At 38.3% G+C, this 18,095-nt stretch overlaps 2 protein-coding genes across 2 annotated transcripts; both read left to right on the top strand.

The window, feature by feature from the left end:
- The first annotated feature begins 2,816 nt into the window (after positions 1 to 2,816).
- On the top strand, positions 2,817 to 4,933 carry LOC150019976 (growth-regulated protein homolog alpha-like). Its single transcript, XM_090268111.1, has 4 exons — positions 2,817 to 3,090; positions 3,191 to 3,314; positions 3,430 to 3,513; positions 4,268 to 4,933. Exons 1-4 carry the CDS (start codon positions 2,991 to 2,993, stop codon positions 4,281 to 4,283), a joined length of 324 nt encoding a protein of 107 aa, XP_090124237.1. The 5' UTR covers positions 2,817 to 2,990; the 3' UTR covers positions 4,284 to 4,933.
- Positions 4,934 to 16,399: 11,466 nt separating this feature from the next.
- On the top strand, positions 16,400 to 17,821 carry LOC150019975 (growth-regulated protein homolog alpha-like). Its single transcript, XM_090268110.1, has 2 exons — positions 16,400 to 16,770; positions 16,859 to 17,821. The coding sequence occupies exons 1-2, from the start codon at positions 16,448 to 16,450 to the stop codon at positions 16,944 to 16,946; spliced, it is 411 nt and encodes a 136-aa protein (XP_090124236.1). The 5' UTR covers positions 16,400 to 16,447; the 3' UTR covers positions 16,947 to 17,821.
- The last annotated feature ends 274 nt before the right edge of the window (positions 17,822 to 18,095 follow it).

The raw sequence follows: 18,095 nt of genomic DNA, 5'->3' as shown, positions 1-18,095 counted from the left end.
GCCTATGGTCAGATGGTTAGATGGTAATTAAGTGTGTAGCTGAGATTGTAGCTGACAGCCTTACCAAATTCTCTATGCTCCTGAGGCTGACCACTTTCTGCACATCCAGCCCTTCTTACAGCACTGGAGGAATATCTCACCCATCCCAGAGGTCTGCATCTATTCTGGAGAAGCAATTTAAAGAATCTACAGTGTAATTCAAAAAAGAGATATTGAAGCTGATGATGAAAAGCGAATTACAATCATCCCTCCATATTTGTGGAAGATTGGTTCCAGCACATGCTCTTCCCACCATGTTCAAGTACTTTATGTTAAATGGTGTAGTATTTGCATATAACCTGTGTACATTCTCCCATATACTTTATATCATATCTGGTTTATTTATAAAACCTAATACAATGCAAACAATATGTAAATAGTTGCTATACTGTATTGTTTAGGGGAATGATGACAAGGAAAAAAAGTCTGTACACATCAGTACAAACACAACTATATAGCAGATACTAGTAAAAAACAGCAACATTTAAATATATATATATATATATATTTCTATCTGCAGTTTGTTGATCCAAGAATGCAGAACCAGTAATAAAGAAGGCTAATTGTTTTCACTGAGAAGGCTTCAGGTACACAGATTTTGAACTGCTGTATTGACATTCTTAGAAAAGTAAAGTACATTGGTAGTTATTTCTCAAGAAAGAACCCCACAAGGCAGGCAAATTCAGATGACATGGAATGGAATATACTAATTTAGTACATATAAACTTCAAAAATACATCTGTTTTCTGCTCAGAGGAGTAATGGCAGAAATTGCCTTCTGGTGTCTATAGCTTTTCTGCCTATGGACAGTAATAGAAAAGCGGACTTCCTGAGCCCACCGCTCCTCATAGCTGTTCAATTACCATCATGAATGAAAAGAGCCTCCTACACAACAAAAAGTGTTGCTCCTGGCATGAGGAGAGTTTGGGAAGTCCCAGAATTTCAAAAAGAGAGATGAGAGATTACAACATTGTTACCCCAAATAAACACTGAATTAACCTCTGCAGCTGTTTCCACCTGGCCCTACCCTAAGGTGTCACTGCAGAAAAACATGGCACTAGGTGTGATTTATTTGAGCTCAAAAACACCAGAAATAAATCAAACATTCTTATATTTAATCTGAGATGACAGATGTATTTTTAAAGAGTATGTTTCATACAGAGATGATTAAAATTTGCAAAACCCAAATTCAAGTTGAAGGTAATAGAACCCTACTGCACTGGTAGAGGGAATGCATACTGATACAACCACTATGAAAAATGGTGTGGGGGTTTCTCAAAAACTTAAAAATGAAACTGCCTTACAATCAAGCGTTTTCACTTCTGGGAATGTAGTTGAAGAAACCTGAAACACTAATTCAATAAAATATATGCACCCTTATGTTCACTGCAGCATTATTTACAATAGCCAAGGTCTGGAAGCAACCCAAGTACCCATCAACAGATTAGTGGATTAAAAAAGCTGTGGTATATAAACACAGTGCAATACTACTTGGCTATAGAAAAAAGAATTAATTCTTACCTTTCGCAATAGCATGAGTTGATCTAGAGGGCATTATGCTATGTTAAATAAGTCAGACAGAGAATGAGGAATACTATACGCTTACATGTGGAATCTAAAGAACAAAATAAACCAACAAACAAAATAGAAAATAGGCTCATAGATATACAGAGAACAGGCTGGCAGTTGTCAGAGGGGAGGGAGGTTAGAGGGCTGGGTGAAAAAGGTGAAGGGATTACGGAGTACTAATTAATAATTAGAGAATAGTCAGAGTGAGGTAAATTACAGAATAGAAAATATCATCAATAATATGCAACAACTATGTGTGAAACCAGGTAGGTACTTGAAACACAGGGTGGAGGACCATTCTGTAAATGACACGATTTTCTAACCACTATGCTGTACATCGTAACACAGAATAATACTAAATGTAAACTGTACTTGAAAAATAAAAACGTATATAAAAAGAAAACATAATTACACTGAGTGAAAGAACTCAAAAATGCATATTTTGTTAATCCATGTATAAAAGGCTCTAACTGATGCAAAATGATATATAATGACAAGAAGGTCAGTAATTGCCTCAACATATGGCAAATGGATAAAATGTGGGAGAAGATTATAAAGGGGCTAATAGGAAACTTTCTGGAATGATTAATATATTCATTATTTTGATTGTGGCAATTGATGGCATAGTGGATGCATATATAGATTCAAAGAGAGCAGTATCATCTTGAAATATGTGCACTTTATTGTTTAACAGTTATATTTACAATATATACATATAAAATTGAAAAAATTACTATGAAAAACCAAACTTCAAAATGTTTTATATTCAGAGAACCATTAGAACACGGAAAATATTTTAATAAAAATAAAATTATATTTTATATTACAAAAAGAGGATAGATAGATCAGAGTCTACCGTTCTTCCCCCCTTTAATTTCAATAGCAAAAGTTTCTTTGAGAGAAACCTTTCTCTCCTCTAAAGATGTGGCACAGTCTCCATGGGTCTAAGGTTAAACCTTTTCCGCCCCGCGCACCGCGGTCACTGGGCGTCCACTGTCCTCCTCACAGGCAGCAGCTTCTGTGTGGCGGCCACTCATTCCTACTTTGGGGATTGGGGCGGAAAGAGAACTTCCCAGAGTCCGTCGAGCCCCGCGGGAGGCCAGGCGGGGTGACACCACCAGGTCCCTCCCCCTCCCCCTCCCCCTATCACCCTCCCAGCCCCCTGGCCCCCTGCCCAGGGGCGGGGCCGAGCCTTCCTTCCCGAACGGAGAACGACATGCAGCTCCGGGAATTTCCCGGGCCCAGGGGCTTCCAGCTTTCCGCCCCGACTATGGATAAAAGGGGTTCGTCCGTCTCGGGGAGCCACAGATCTCGCTCCGCCAGCTCTCCCGCCAGCTCTCGCGCTCCAGGCACCGCCGCCCCGACTCTCCGAGCTGAGCCCCATGGCCCGCACCGCGACCGCCGCCGTCCCCTGCGCCCCCGGACTCCTCCGGGCCGCGCTGCTGCTCCTGCTCCTGGTCGCCGCCTGCCGGCACACTGCAGGTGAGACTCAGAGCCCGGGGATCCCAAGGACGGGACAGGGGACGGTGGGTGGGCGCCCTCGCGGGGACAGCTCCACTAACCAAGTCTGTTGTCCCCGTAGGGCAGCCAGTGGTCAATGAACTTCGCTGCCAGTGCTTACAGACCTTGCAGGGAATTCACCTCAAGCACATCCAGAGTGTGAAGGTGACAAACCCAGGACCCCACTGCTCCCAAACCGAAGTCATGTAAGTGCCAGGATGCTTTACTGCTGCTACCACGGCCCATGTCACCCCGCTCCCGCCACCCCGCCCAGGCCCAGCCAACCTTGAGTCTCACATGCCTTTTCCCTTCTCTCTGCAGAGCCACTCTCAAAAGTGGAAGGGAAGTTTGTCTCAACCCCGAGGCTCCTATGGTTAAGAAAATCATGGAAAAGATGTTAAACAAGTAAGTTATGTGCCTACAGTCATTGATGATAGAAACAGGCATCTGCCTCCTGAAAATTGTATCAGGGAAACCCAGGGTTTAGGTGAAGGAATGAAAATCATTATTATTTCACAATTAGAATTGGCACCAAGGTCATTAATGTGCTCTGATGCCACAGGATATTTCCAGGGCTCTCCATCCCTATTCACATGAGTGTGGGTTAATATGTCTTCATACAAGAATAAGTGTATTTAGCCAATAATGCTAAATTGCCTGCCACCCATTAAGGTACAAACATTGTTTACCTCAATCTCTTCTTAGCTTTAGACTTGAAAAGTGGGTCCCCTGGTTTGGGACAACATGGGCTGGGAAGTTTAATGGTGAAGAGCAGGGAATTTGCAGCAAGACCACACTAACTAAGGTCAAGTCTAGGATCCCTGGGAAAGATTTTTTTTTTTTTTAATCCCTTTTAAGTTTTAGCAAAAGGGAGCGAAGAATAGTAGCTATTCCATGTATTGTATGAGAATTAAGTGAGGTCATGCATGTAAATTTATAGCTCAGTGTGACAAAATAAAGTTGAGCCCACGGTCTAACTTTTCTCAAGAAAAGAGCAAGCAAGCTCTCTGCCGTGCAGGGTAGAAGGCACAGTGAGACCTTCTCCTGGCACAGGGTTGGGCCAGGGCCTACATGCAGAAATCCCTGCAGCTTCAGTGGCCAGTGTGAGGGAAGAGCACCTTTCTGTATGCCTGTAATAGCAACCCTTTTCTCACCTTAGGGGCAACACCAACTGATTGGGAGAGAAGGTGCTCATGGTTCCTGAAAGGAGGTCCCTGCCTTTAGAGGACTGAAAATGAAGACGGCTTCCTGCAACAGCTAGAAAGGGATTACTGTGTTTGCCTTCTTTTATTTATGAGGGGTCTATTTATTTGCAGAAGTATTTATTTTTCAAAGCTTGTATTTTAACATTTTACATGTTAGTATATAAAGATGTGAAAGGTGTGAATGTAATAATCAAATGTAACTCAGTTCTGATTGTTATTTATTTGAAGATGATTGGTTTTAAGTGTCTTGTTAAACTAATATTTATTGGGAGGCCATTAAGTGCCAGGCACTGTGATAGAGGTAGAAAAGGATATATGGGAGAGGGAAATCTAAGCAATTACATGGTGAAATCACTTATTAGGGTGAGGGAAAGTGTGTGCATGTCTATATTTTTGTACTTGTTTAAAAGAATGTCACATATTATTTATTGAAACTATTTCACATTAAGTGGTCAACATTTTGATGTTGAAGCATCTCTTAGACATTTTATGTCTTGCTTGTAAGGCATAATGCCTTGTTTAATATTCATTTTGCAATGTTTTCTTTGTCTTAGAACAGAGAAGTTAAAACTACTGTTACATTTTTACAAATGACATGAAAATAAAAGTTTTACAAAATACATGTTTAGATTTTGTTTTATTCTTCTTGCTCTGCTGGATTCCCATGTTGTACAGTTAGATTTTATGAGGGGGGACCCCCCAAAATGGAATTATCTTCTGGAGGGGAGCCCCTTTGAGGTACAGGCTTCCCCCACTAGGTGAGTGTTCTAGGACTCCATCTGTATCAGTGTACCTGTTGGCATTGTTGTGAGAGGCTACATTCTGCTTCAGTCCATTTTTTTGAAGACTCTTTCAGTACGTTTACCCATTTCATGATGGATGATTTACAAGCACACTTGCCCATACCTTGCTGAGTTTTCAGCAGTTTTTGACCAAAAATGGCATAACTCTTGTGCCCCACCTTCCATGTTTACCTGCAAATTAGTCATAAAAGCAATTGGTACAGAAAATCGCAGGAAACATAAAAATTCGGGTGAGTTCATTAAAGTACTTGAAACAATAGATTGACATACTAGCCAAAAGATTCCCTATAAGTGCTGAAATCAATGTTTTTGTTATTTTTGTTATAACTCTGAGTTGACAAGAATGACCCAGGCCTCACTTACTCTGGGACTCATTTATTGAGGCTGTATTCTGTGTGCTGGTGAAACATGGGGTGGGGATGGAATGGGGATGGGGTGAGAGCAAGGAGGGTGGAGTGGAGGGGGAAATCTTATAAAGGGTCACTGCAATCTTTTGCAGGTCTGAGAGTTTTTATTCTAATTTTATATTAATATTATTTGTTGAACATCAGATACATGATGCTCCTCTTTTGATCTTTTTGCTGTGTAACAAGCCAATCCCAAACTTAGTGGCTTACAACATCAGTTTATTATTTCTGACAATTCTGTATTAATGGGAGATTCTTAGTGCCTGAGAGATAAATATTACTGTACTGATTTTTACCAAGGAAAAAACTGAGGGCTGGGAATGTTAAAAAAAAAAAATTTTTAAAGTTGCATAGCTAAATATTCTCAAAACTAGATTTGAAACACAGTTGCTCTGACTTTATACTGCACCACAAATTATAAAGAAGTATCATTGGCCCCTCTTGCTGAAAATGAATCAACTATTTTTCTTTTGATCCAACTCTGAGGAGGCTTAGACAATCATCATGCACACTATATGTGGCACTGGAAACTCCTCAATATTTAAGAAACAGGACTACACTTTGAAGAAACAAAATTTTACACCTGAATGCTGGGCCTTTCTGTTATTATTTCACTCTGTATATTTGAAGTGTGAATAATCCTTCTTAGAAATATATTAGTTTTCCTTACTATAGGCCACACATGACCATCAGCCAAAATCAGGACCATGTGACTTTCCTTGCATTCTTCTGTGATTCAATCAGGGAGGCAAACTGAAATCCCCAGGTGCTCATTCTGTCTGATAAATTTCTCAATTTGTTACATCCAGGAAGGACTTTTGACTTTACATACAAGATGAATTACCTTCAACAATTCTTTTCTTTATGCAAGAATTAAAATTATGATAGAAAAGCAAAGTCACTAGTCATATTTGTCATAGATCTTGTTGGACTTTTAGGAATTGAAGAATTATGTGAAGTTGCCACTCCCAGAGGCAAGCAGGAAAGTCTAGGAGAATAAAAAACATTCATTAGACATTGAAATCATCTGGATTGGAGCAGTAACAGAATAGATTTTAGCTAACACATTCAATTCTGAGTGATTTAATATATGAGAGTTTTAGGTGGATATCAGAGTGAAAATAGTATGTCAGAGTTTGTATAAGGAAAATATTACAGCATACCCCTAGAAGTCATAAATTAGATTCATTTTTCCCAGATATGTTAGTCCTTGAGTTTGCTAGTCACAGGATCAAGAATTGGTGAATAGAAACTGTCACTGCGGTTTTTGTATAGGTTATGCTTCAGTAATATGTTGTGATTTATATTCTTTATAGAATGACCAATTATGGCATGAACATGACAAATAGATTGCAAGGATATCACAAATAGGTCTTAATCTAGAGTTTATGAAAAAATTAAACTTATAAATCTTGCTTTCAGGGAAAATAAATATCTTGAAAAATGATACAGAAAAGTATACCAGTAATATTTATTACTTTGCAAATCATATATTTCACCCACCTGAAGGCTATTTAATATGCTTTCATTTATTATTATCAGATACTCTCTCAATGAGTATATTAGGGCTGATATGAAAAATCAGGAATTGTTTAAAACACTGAAATTTATAGTTCAAACGTGTATGATAATTTGGTTTGCTTTTTGCTTTTTCCCTGTGATTAGTATATAATTCATAGGTTCAAACAAACAAAAAAACGTACATTTAAGATAGTAAAATAGAGATCTCAGATGTTTAATATATATTTTTAAAATTTAAGGTATTTTATGCTCTTTATGTTGCTGGAAAATTGTCAGCACACCCATCTCTGTGAATCTACTCTAGGTTTTTTCATATAATTGTATCTCTTTCTCTCTGTTTCTCTCTTTGTGTATGTGTATTACATATATGCTAATAAATAATGAAAGAACATATATTAATCTAATTTATATTTTATGTGTTAGGAGATGAAAAGATATAGAATAACAGATTACATAGATATGTTAATGGCATATTAGCATATACTAATATATACAAATACATGTCAATACAAACATGTATATGATGGGGGGGACCCAAAAAAGCCCAGAATTATCTTCTGGAGGGCAGGTCCCTTGTAGTACAGGCTTCCCCCACTATATGAGTGTTTTAGGAACCCATCTATGTCAGTGTACCAGCTGGCGTTGTTGTGAGAGGCTGCATTAGGCTTCAGTGAATTTTTTGAAGACTCTTTCAAGGCATTTGATGATGGGTGATTTATGAGCACACCTGCCTGCACCACTTGAATGTTCAGCAGTTTTTTTTATCAAAAATGGCATGACCCCAGTGCCCCAACTCCCTATCCACTGGATCTTGCCCCAAGCAACTTTTTGTTTTCCCCAGGTGAAAAAAAATTCCTTAAAGGGAACTATTTTGCCCATGTTGAAGATATGAAACAAAAACTGGCAGAAGCTCTAAAAGGCATCAAAATTGATAAGTTCAAAAACTGTTTTGAGCAGTGGAAAAAACATCTCAGTTGTTGTATTGCATCAAATGGAGAGTACTTTGAAGGTGACTGAAGTTTAAACATGTAAGAATAAATACACAATTTTTCATAAATAAATTCCAGGGTATTTTTGGATCCCCCCCCCCTTGTAGGCCATATCTATCTTTAAGCCTGTTCTTTCTCTTATATTTCTCTTACTCATGGAGGGATATTTGACACACTACCTCCCCGTCCACTGTGAGAAGCCAAGTTTTATATAAAATACTGATGTTTTTCACACTGGCCATTTCATTATTCAAAAAGTAGTTCTTTATAAATTTTTGAAAGTTTACAAATATTTTAACAGGGGATCCTATTAAATGTTTTGGTAAGTGGTTTATTAAACAATTAGGCATATTTTTCTCTTTTAATGATGCCGGTAGCAAAAGGTGGAAACATGGATTCATCCTAACCACTCAAACAGAGATAAATACACACTGTGAAGTAAAATATATGACAAAAATAGCACAAAGGACAGTTAGGGAAATAAACAAATTTATAATGTAATATATTTATTCAATTGTTAGAGAAAAGTATTAAGTTTAGAAAAAAGAATATGTATTGTCATTTTTAGGATAATTTCTAAGAAGGAAATGAAAAATTTTGTATTTAAAAATATGAAAATGAATTAGAATGTAATACAAGAAAATACATAAGTATTACAAAAGCTGACAGAAATGAAAAAATAAAGAAGCAAAACAACGGATGTACAGGAGAGAAGAAGCAAATCGTCTTTCTTACTGAAGAAGCCCAATAAATGATGTAAGTGCAGTGTCTCTCCTCCTGAAAGAGGAGCTTAATTCCTTCCCCTTGTGGGTGTGGGCCAGGCTTTGTGATTTACTTCCAAAGAAGAGATTAAGAAAAAGGAAAAAACAATAATGTTACAGTAGAGAATTTGGCAGATGCCACCTTAACCGTGTGATCAGGTTATTATCACCAGTTGTGTCCTGTGAAAGTGTGAATATTATGTCCTTCCCCAGATGTTGTGAATAGGAGGGCACTTCATCTCCATGACATTCTTCCCCAAACCCATAACCCCAGTATGATCTTGAGAAAATCATTATAGAAAACCAAGCTAACTTTGTAACTTTACAAAATACCTAACAGGTATTCTTCAAAACTGTCAAAGTCATGAGAAACGGGACTATACTGAGGATCTTTCATGGATCAGAGGAGACAAAGGACACATGATGACTAAATCCAATGTGGTCTGCTAGATTGGATCCTGGAATAGAAAAAAGACATCAATGGAAAATTTGTGAAATCTTAATAAGTCTAGAGTTTATTTAATAACAATGTACCAATGTTAATCTCTTAGTTTTGATTATTGTAATTATGTAAGATGTCAGCATTAAGATATACTGGGGGAAAGGTCCACAGGAATTATCTGTAATATCTATATACATTTTTCATAGATCTGAAATTATTCCAAATTGAATTTTTTTTTTTGTATAAAGATAGGACAAATAGAATAGCAAGATAGTAGACTGAAATCAAAGATGAAGGGATTAAGAAGCACAAATTGGTAGTTACAGTATAGTTATGGGGATGAAAAGTATAGCATAGGGAACAGAATAGCCAAAGAATGCATACGCAGGGCCCATGGACATGGACAATGGTGTGGGGACTGCCTGAGGGAGTAGTGGGTTGGGGGCTGGGAGGAGGGGGACAAAGGGGCAAAAATTGGGACAACTGTAATAGCATAAACAATAAAATATAATTTAAAAAAGAGTTAAACAATTTAAATGAAACAAGCATTCCAATTAAAATTCATTTTTTTTTGGCTATATAAGATTAAAATGTACACTGCATTAAAGACACTCTTTAAATATTAAAACCCATATAGCTTGAAATTAGAAGAATTGAGTGTTATTCATGCTAAAGCTAAGTGAAAGAGACCTGACATGGCTATATGAATGTATTAATTACTTGTTAATAATTATCAATATTATTAATATCTTGGTTAGTAATTATTAATTATATTTATATATTTATTCCTGGTTAATATATTAGGATGTAAGGAAAAAAGTAGTCTTAGAGATAAAGAAGGATGATTCAAAATAAAAAGGGGGAAACTTTACAAGAAATAAACAATTCTAAAATTTTATGAACCTAATAACATTTATCAAAATATATAAAGCAAATGGAGAGAAACTGAAAAAGATAAAACCATAGTTAAAGATTCTAGCAAACTACTTTAAATGCTTAATAGGCAAAGCAATAAAGAATAAATAGTGTAGAAGAGTTCAGCAACATGATCAACCAACTTGGCCTAAGCAATGTACACAGACTCTTCACCCAACAATTGCATAAATCACATTTATTTTTTCCAATACACAGGAACTTTTTTAAAAAAGCAACATATGTCAGCCATAGAGAATGGGTTGACAAATTTCAAAATATTAAAATTTTACAGAGGTTATGCCTTGATCATCAAGTTTTTATGATTTGTAATGGTCCAAACTGAAATAAGTTTCCATATTTCACTGTGTGACATGTTCGCTGTGGTTTATAACTCATCTCTCAACTTCCCAGATTTTACTTTCATAATACAAGAAGCTTCAAAACAGGATCATAGTGTTATTTTCATGAGGGCCTCAACCAAGTGTGGTAAAGAATATTTTTAATGAAGACATTTCCTCATTCTCTATATTCATTTCTTGACATTCTTTTGTAATTTTGGCATTCCCTTTTTTCTTTGGTTTATGTTATATGTAATTACTACATTTAACAAAATATATAAAGCAAATGGAGAGAAACTAAAATAGATAAATCCATAGTCTGAAGTTCAGGTCTGTAAATCTGTCATTCAGATCATAAAAGGAGTAATTAGTTCAGGAAAACATTTGGTAAAGCAAGAAAGAATGGAATTATTATAGCAGTAATTACTCATTACTACTTCCACAAAGGTTTAAAAAACAATCTTAAGAAAATGAAAATACAAAGTTTATATTGAAATCTATTATTTTAAAAGCCTTGAAATAATGCCCAAATCTAATATACTGGATGGTGCTCAGAGTTCATCGAAAGGAATTTAAGCAATTACAGGTGGTTGGAATCATCAGGATGGCTTTACTGCAGGAACAGAACGAAAGACTAGCTGTGTTGCAGAAGAAAGTATGCAGGTTAAGTATTAAAAAAACTTTCCATTTGCAATTTTCGTTCTATTCCCTATACATCTTTGCAAAACTAACCACAGTCCTTTGTATGTTGTATGTACTTAATAAATTGTCTTTTGAACTTAATACATACCATTTCCCCATTTTCTGCACATACCCTGAACCTTAGGTTACCATCCCCATGGTGGATGGCCAATAATGGTCACAAGTGCAAGAATGTCATGGTAACACCCTGAGATGCCTGTAGAAGCTTTTCAGACGAAACATCTAAACTGGGTCCTGATCAACAAGCAGGATCATACAGGCAGTTGGCCTCCAGGGTCTGAGATATGATGCTTTCTTCTGCCTCAGTATATACCCTCTCCCTGACCACAGAGTGAGTTCTAGCTGCCTGAGCCACTCTCTGTTTCAAGTACTCACTGTGCTCTTTCCAACTGCCATGTTCTCGCTCATTCGGCCCTCTCCTAGAGTGTTTTCCTCCTTTCAGTGTTCCCGTTTACCTGGGAAACTTCTTCAAATTCACAGAAGTGATCACCTCTTTTAGGAAAACTTCTGTGACATCTCTCAGAAACCCACTCTATAGAAGTTGATCTAGGTGCCTTCCCTGCCTCACTCCTAAAACCTTGGGAATGGTTTACCACCTTATTTGCTAGGTTTTCTAAAATCTTCTATTTGTAACTCATATTGCATTGATAGGTAGAGGGTAGCAGAGTTTGTCTTATTTCTCTTCCTACCCCCTGCACCAAACTTCATCGCCATCTTATAAATGCTGAGAAAATGATCAGTGAAAATGCTGAAACAAAGGGAGGAAGACAGGAATTAGAGTGGAAACACTTCTCCTTAGAAAGATAACTCTAGTAACAAGGGGAGTGAGTAACAAAAGCATAACTCACATCGGCTTACTGATAAAAGGAATCATTTGACCTACGAAACTAAAAGACTAATGACTAGATGAAATTAAGATGAATGCTGCAGTTCAAAATTTCTCTTCAGTAGTAAGTTTCAGTCCAGATATGACTCCTTTTCTCTGCTGGCTTCATTTTAGGCAAGCATTGACAAAGCTCCAAACGTCTGTTCTACCAGATATGACCCAGCAGGAAGCAAGGACTGTTTTTTTTCCCCCAACCATTTCCTGACAAAAAAAAAAATCCAGGGAAAATTTTTTCTTACTTGACCAGGCTTAGGTCACTTGCCCACCTGGGACTCTTTATCAGAGAGCCTGCGGGTTTGACCCAGATTACAAGGACTGACTAATACTACTTTGGGTCACCAGCCCACTCCCAGAGCTTTGGAGTAGGGTCACCCTATCGGATCTACCCAGATTGGGAGGAAGGAGAGATGGTTCCCAAAGGAGATCAATGTTCTGTAAGAAGGAGGAAAAAGCCCAAGCCAGGCAGAAATGAAAATATACTGGAGACTGGACCAGGAAGATGACATTGGTTCTGGGCTGAAGCAGTGTATGCATAGGGATTTAATGCCAAATTTGGACATCCCCATTCTTCTCCCCTCAGGGCCAGAGTCATTCTATCTTAAGCAGTAATTGTAATAAAGGAGGACTGGCAGTTGTGATGGCACAATTTCCCAAGGCCAGCACTAGGAAAACAATACTGCACTGCCCATTTCTGTGTGTCCATCATCTCAGGATGCAGCAGTAGCTCCAGATTTTAAAGGCAGATTAGATAACAGTAAATACTGTTAGCTCAAGATGGGGTTTAGCACCTAATGCTTTTATTTTAGGGATGACTATCTTTTAAAATTAGTGGTTTCATAAGTCTGAAGTTCATGTATATAAATCTGTCATTCAGCTCATGAAAGGAGTAATTAGTTGGGAAAGACACTGGTAAAACAAGAAAGAATGGAATTATTTTAGCAGGCTTCATAACACTATCACTTTTTAAGTTTTCTGAAAGATAAACATAGGGTTGTTATGGACTGAATGATGAGAATTAACATATTAAGGTAGAAAAAAAGCTATCTTTCTGAACTTCATTTTGTAAGCAACTCATGTTTATTAAGCAAGTCTTAGGTATAAAATTATAGATAATTCTACAAATATGAGGCTGCTTCTTGAAATGTTTCTTTTCTTTTTTTTTTTTTTTTTTGGTTACTACTTTAAGTTTTCTAATGCTGTATTCATTCACTCTGAGTATTTGCTTATGCCAATAGTTTGGGTTGGATCTGGCATTGGAAAAAACATTTTAAAGAGAGTAAAATTCTAAGTCGCTTCCTATTAATGCCAAAGGCAAACTGCTTCAGTTATTAAAACATGACTCAAACTGGGTCAGCAGAAAACCGTGATCTTTATCTCAGCAAATAAAGCTGACTAAAATGTTCAGTGCCCCTTCTGGGAAGCTTTCAGATTTTGGAGGTGAAGTTCATTGATTTGGAAATATCAGATAGACAGATGAAATAGATATATATTTTACTAAATTTAAATATAGCCATGCCACAAAAGAAAATTCTTGCTGTTAGTGAAATAAAACACTTGGAGTCTTCTGAGCAGTTTGCTATTTTTTAGTTTTAGGAAAGGTAAAGTTGAACTATTCAACCATGAGAATAACAATTAATATTTAAGCCAAACCAAACCAAATTGTTCTCCTGAAGTTATCTATTATTTGTCTCAGGAAACCATTTTTAAAATATTGTGTAGTGGTTAAAGCTGCACACTCTGGAATTCAAGTTCTGAATTTTACTCACTGTGAGACTTGGCAAATTACTTAAATTCTCTTCCTTTTGTGGAGGGGAAAAAAAAACCTGGTAACTATTTTATGAGAGTAGCTGAGAGACTAAGTACAGTTTATATATATGTAAAGGACTTAGAACATTACCTGTTACATCAAAGTGTTATTTGTTGTAACACGTTATTTAATTGCCATCTTGTAAACTCATAGACTATAGTCTTCTAGTGATGTTGAAGAAAAAAGGGAAGATCTGCTAAAGTTTGTTCCTTGGACAGAAGTTAAAAAGTCTTAATAATATCTTGATGTTTTAGTACTTTATAGTTTTCCTATAAGAAGCAGATACATCTATAATCAGAAAAATAAAACCGTATTTTTAACTTTAAAAGAATATTATAATTCTGGGCTACTGATTATCTCAAGAAAACACAGTATTTCCAATTAAGAACCCCAGAAAGATAAAGAGAAAAACAGTGGTATCTATACAATTCTCAATTATTGCCAAGTTGCTCATAGTTTATAAACTTTGGGTCATCTTTCATTTCCTATTCATTTTTTAAAATTAAATTCCCTGTTCTTTTTCTCAGGATTATACTGATGGTGACTGAAAAAAATAAAGACAATTGTTTACTTATAATCTAGTCATTCATAATCTTTTCTAATAATCAAGAAGGCACAGCTATAGTTTTATTCACATTTTGTAGCTGAAATTACTAAAACTAGAATTATAAAACTACCCAACAATTAAACTAGATAAGAAAAAATTCATTCTAAGTTTCCTCTTTAAAAAGTACAAAAATTGTATATTGGTTGGAGGTTTCTCCTTTTTCTGCAAAAAAAAATTTATTTCTTTGTACAAGGATTTTATCCCCAGGTGAATTTCAGCTTAGTAATATGGAAAAAGCAATTTATAGTTTCTTTATTTAAAAGTGACATAGCATATTATATGTGTTGGTGTTTTACAAATGTTAACACATTTATTTATCATAACAATCTGTTCAAGTAGAGAGCACCATTGATCTCCATTTTACAGATGAAAAACTAAGGCACAGACAGGTTAAATGTCATATACTGGTAACTGGGAGAGCCAAAATTCCTGCCCCGACTCTGGAACCTCCCACAGCACCTCAACAGCATCCTCTCCCTCTTCTTGTTCCACTCTGCACACCTTCCCATTTAATATTCCCACAACTCTCACTGACCTGCATCCAGAATCACATCTAAACCATCTGAAACCTACATACAATCCAACAAAGGACATTAAAGTTGAGGGTAAAAAAAAGAAAAAGAGCTCTGCATGAGAAAAGCTTAAATTAACAGCTTGAAATGTCCTACTAAAATCACTGAAATCAAAATACGACTATGATTATTTCTCTAAAGAGACAAATTACTGAAAGCAGGATAGTCTATATAACACGAAAGCAAAATGAGATCTGTGAACATGAAACAAGAAAAGAGGGACTAGCCCTAACTTGCGTGATTCAGTTGGTTGAGCCTTGTTCTACAAAGTGAAAGACACCGGTTTGATTCCTGGCAGGGCACAAGCCCGGGTTGTGCTTAGGTCCTGGTCCAGTGCTTGTGAAAGGGAATCCATCGGTGTTTCTCTCCCTTTCTCCTTCCCTTCCTCTCTCTAAAAATAAATAAATAAAACCTAAGAGAGAGAAGATTAAATAAGTGATTTATCACTTCAGCCATTTCACCAGAACACATCTTTCTGTTGCTGAGAAGACAAAGGGTGCCACTCACATCCACATCATCCCCTCACCCCTGTGATTTTTTTGTGCCAGGACAAACGACAAACTGTGGACCCTGCGAGCCCCGCGCTGTCTTCCCTCCCCCCAACAACTCCAAAATGACCACTAGCCCCTACTTCCTGTTTTAATCAAGACCCTCTACACCCAAGAGGTAGCACTCCTGGATTACTAGAGCTCTGGAAGTTCCAGAATTTCACAGAGGAAGGAAGCGATACAGAATTAGGACACTTCGTCCTTGATTAAACGCTGAATTGCACTTTTGACACTGGGCATTCCCTCACCCCTGATAGGACACACAGTGTGATTTAAAACAAGGCGAACATTCTTACGTATAATCTGAAAGGACAGATGTATTTAAGAGTGTATTTATGCAGACGTAACTCATCAAGTTAGGGATGTTATATGTATGAGACTAAATAAATAGTAAAACAATTGTCTCCCCTACACACACACCATAATTCCCCCAATCCCGATAACTAACGTTTGTCACAGTCCCCGTCTCCGTCAATAAGTGACACCTCTCTTACGAGGCTCCTCATCCCCGACGCTTTGGGGATTTGGGCGGAAACAGAACTTCCCAGAGTCCGCCGAGTCCCGCTGGAGGTCAGGCCCAGCCGCAGGGGCGGACACCGCCCACATCCCGCCCGCCCTCCGCCCTCGCAGCCACTCCCCGCGGGCGCGGCAGCGCCGTCATTGTTCCCAACCCGGGAACTATCTGCAGGTCTGGGAATTTCCCGAGCCGGGGGACCGCAGACTTTTCTCCCCGACCATGGATAAAAAGGGTTCGTCCGTCTCGGGGAGCCACAGATCTCGCTCCGCCAGCTCTCGCGCTCCAGGCACCGCCGCCCCGACTCTCCGAGCTGAGCCCCATGGCCCGCACCGCGACCGCCGCCGTCCCCTGCGCCCCCGGACTCCTCCGGGCCGCGCTGCTGCTCCTGCTCCTGGTCGCCGCCTGCCGGCACACTGCAGGTGAGACTCAGAGCCCGGGGATCCCAAGGGGGGACAGGGGACGGTGGGTGGGCGCCCTCGCGGGGACAGCTCCACTAACCGAGCCTGTTGTCCCCGCAGGGAAGCCAGTGGTCAATGAACTTCGCTGCCAGTGCTTGCGGACCTCGCAGGGAATTCCCCCCAGGAGCATCCAGAGTGTGAAGGTGACGAACCCAGGACCCCACTGCTCCCAAACCGAAGTCATGTAAGTATCACCTCCATCGTCCAGGTGCTTCTACCCTGATCCCAGCCCGCCCTCTTTGTCTCACGTGGATTCTCCCTTCTCTCTGCAGAGCCACTCTCAAGAATGGACAGGAAGTTTGTCTCAACCCCGAAGCCCCCGTGGTTAAGAAAATCATAGAAAAGATGTTAAACAAGTGAGTTATGTGACTATAGTCATTGATGACAGATACTGGCATCTGCCTCCTGAAAATTATGTCAGGGAAACCCAGGGTTTAGCTGAAGAAGTGAAAAGTGATTATCTTACAGTTAAATTTGCCCTTAAGGTTATTAATGTGCCAGAAGGATATTTTCAGTACCCTCCTCCACCAGTCTCCTCCTTCACTCCCGTTCAAATGAATGTGAGTAAATGGGTCTTCCTGAAAGTTTAAGTGACCAATGATCTAAAATGCCTCCTGCCCATTAAAGAACCAACACTTGACCTCCATGGCTTTGGATCTGAAAAGTGGAGCCCCTGATTGTGGCAACACAGGACTTTAAATATAAGTGGTGAATAGAAGGGACTTTTCAGTGATCCCTGCTCCAAATGTAAGTCCCCAGAGAAAGTACTTAGTCTCTCTGAGTTTCAATCATATGGGGAAAATGGAAAAAATAATAATAGCTACTTCGTAGGGTTTGCTGTGGGGCTTGAGTGATGTCATGCAAGTACTTTTTGAGTGTAACACTCTTTTCTGGCTTTTTGATGCTAGTAATACAGTTGCGATCACAAGCTCCTTATTCCTAAGTAGCCAGACATTTTCTGCCACACAGGGCAGCAAGGGTATAGGTAGTAACCACTTGGTACAGGGCTATGCAGTCAAGTTTCTGAGTCCTAATAAGCAACAATTTTCTTGTCACAGGGGTGGCGCCAACTGACCTGGAGAGGAGGAAGCTTATAAATCATTGTTGCATCCTTAATGGAATCGGAGTGAAAGAAGAGAAACAACTCCTGGGGCCATCTGGACTGTGTTTAATTTATTTGACTATTTCTCATGAGAGTTCTTGTATTTATTAACATACATGTGTTTATTTATTTATTTATTTTTCAAAGCTTGTTAATGTTCTGCCTAATATTTAAAGATTTGAAAGAGTTTGTTAATTTGTTGTTCTGTTATTTTAAATGGCTGTTTTTATATTAATTGGAGTTAGTTCAGCCCTGTTATTTAATTGAAGATGATGCATTTCACATGTTCTTTATTCAACCAATATTTTTGGTTGGGTGGGGGGTGTATGATAAAGACTGAAGATAAATAATGGGGGATTCAAGCAAATAGGTCACTGTTAAGGCAGGAAAATGTTATGTGTACATTT

This window comes from Furipterus horrens, unplaced genomic scaffold (assembly GCF_987537825.1).
Source record: "Furipterus horrens unplaced genomic scaffold, mFurHor1.1.pri manual_scaffold_2, whole genome shotgun sequence".
Lineage (NCBI taxonomy): Eukaryota > Metazoa > Chordata > Mammalia > Chiroptera > Furipteridae > Furipterus > Furipterus horrens.
Note: the sequence above shows the minus strand (reverse complement) of the source record. Positions and strands in the feature narration are given on the sequence as shown.

Excerpts from the sequence above, each read along its gene's own strand:
- LOC150019975 (XM_090268110.1), top strand. The coding sequence starts at position 16,448 with ATGGCCCGCACCGCGACCGCCGCCGTCCCCTGCGCCCCCGGACTCCTC. Across the intron at positions 16,771-16,858 it reads TGCTCCCAAACCGAAGTCAT|AGCCACTCTCAAGAATGGAC; the intron begins GTAAGTATCACC and ends TTCTCTCTGCAG.
- LOC150019976 (XM_090268111.1), top strand. The coding sequence starts at position 2,991 with ATGGCCCGCACCGCGACCGCCGCCGTCCCCTGCGCCCCCGGACTCCTC. Across the intron at positions 3,091-3,190 it reads CGCCTGCCGGCACACTGCAG|GGCAGCCAGTGGTCAATGAA; the intron begins GTGAGACTCAGA and ends TTGTCCCCGTAG. Across the intron at positions 3,315-3,429 it reads TGCTCCCAAACCGAAGTCAT|AGCCACTCTCAAAAGTGGAA; the intron begins GTAAGTGCCAGG and ends TTCTCTCTGCAG.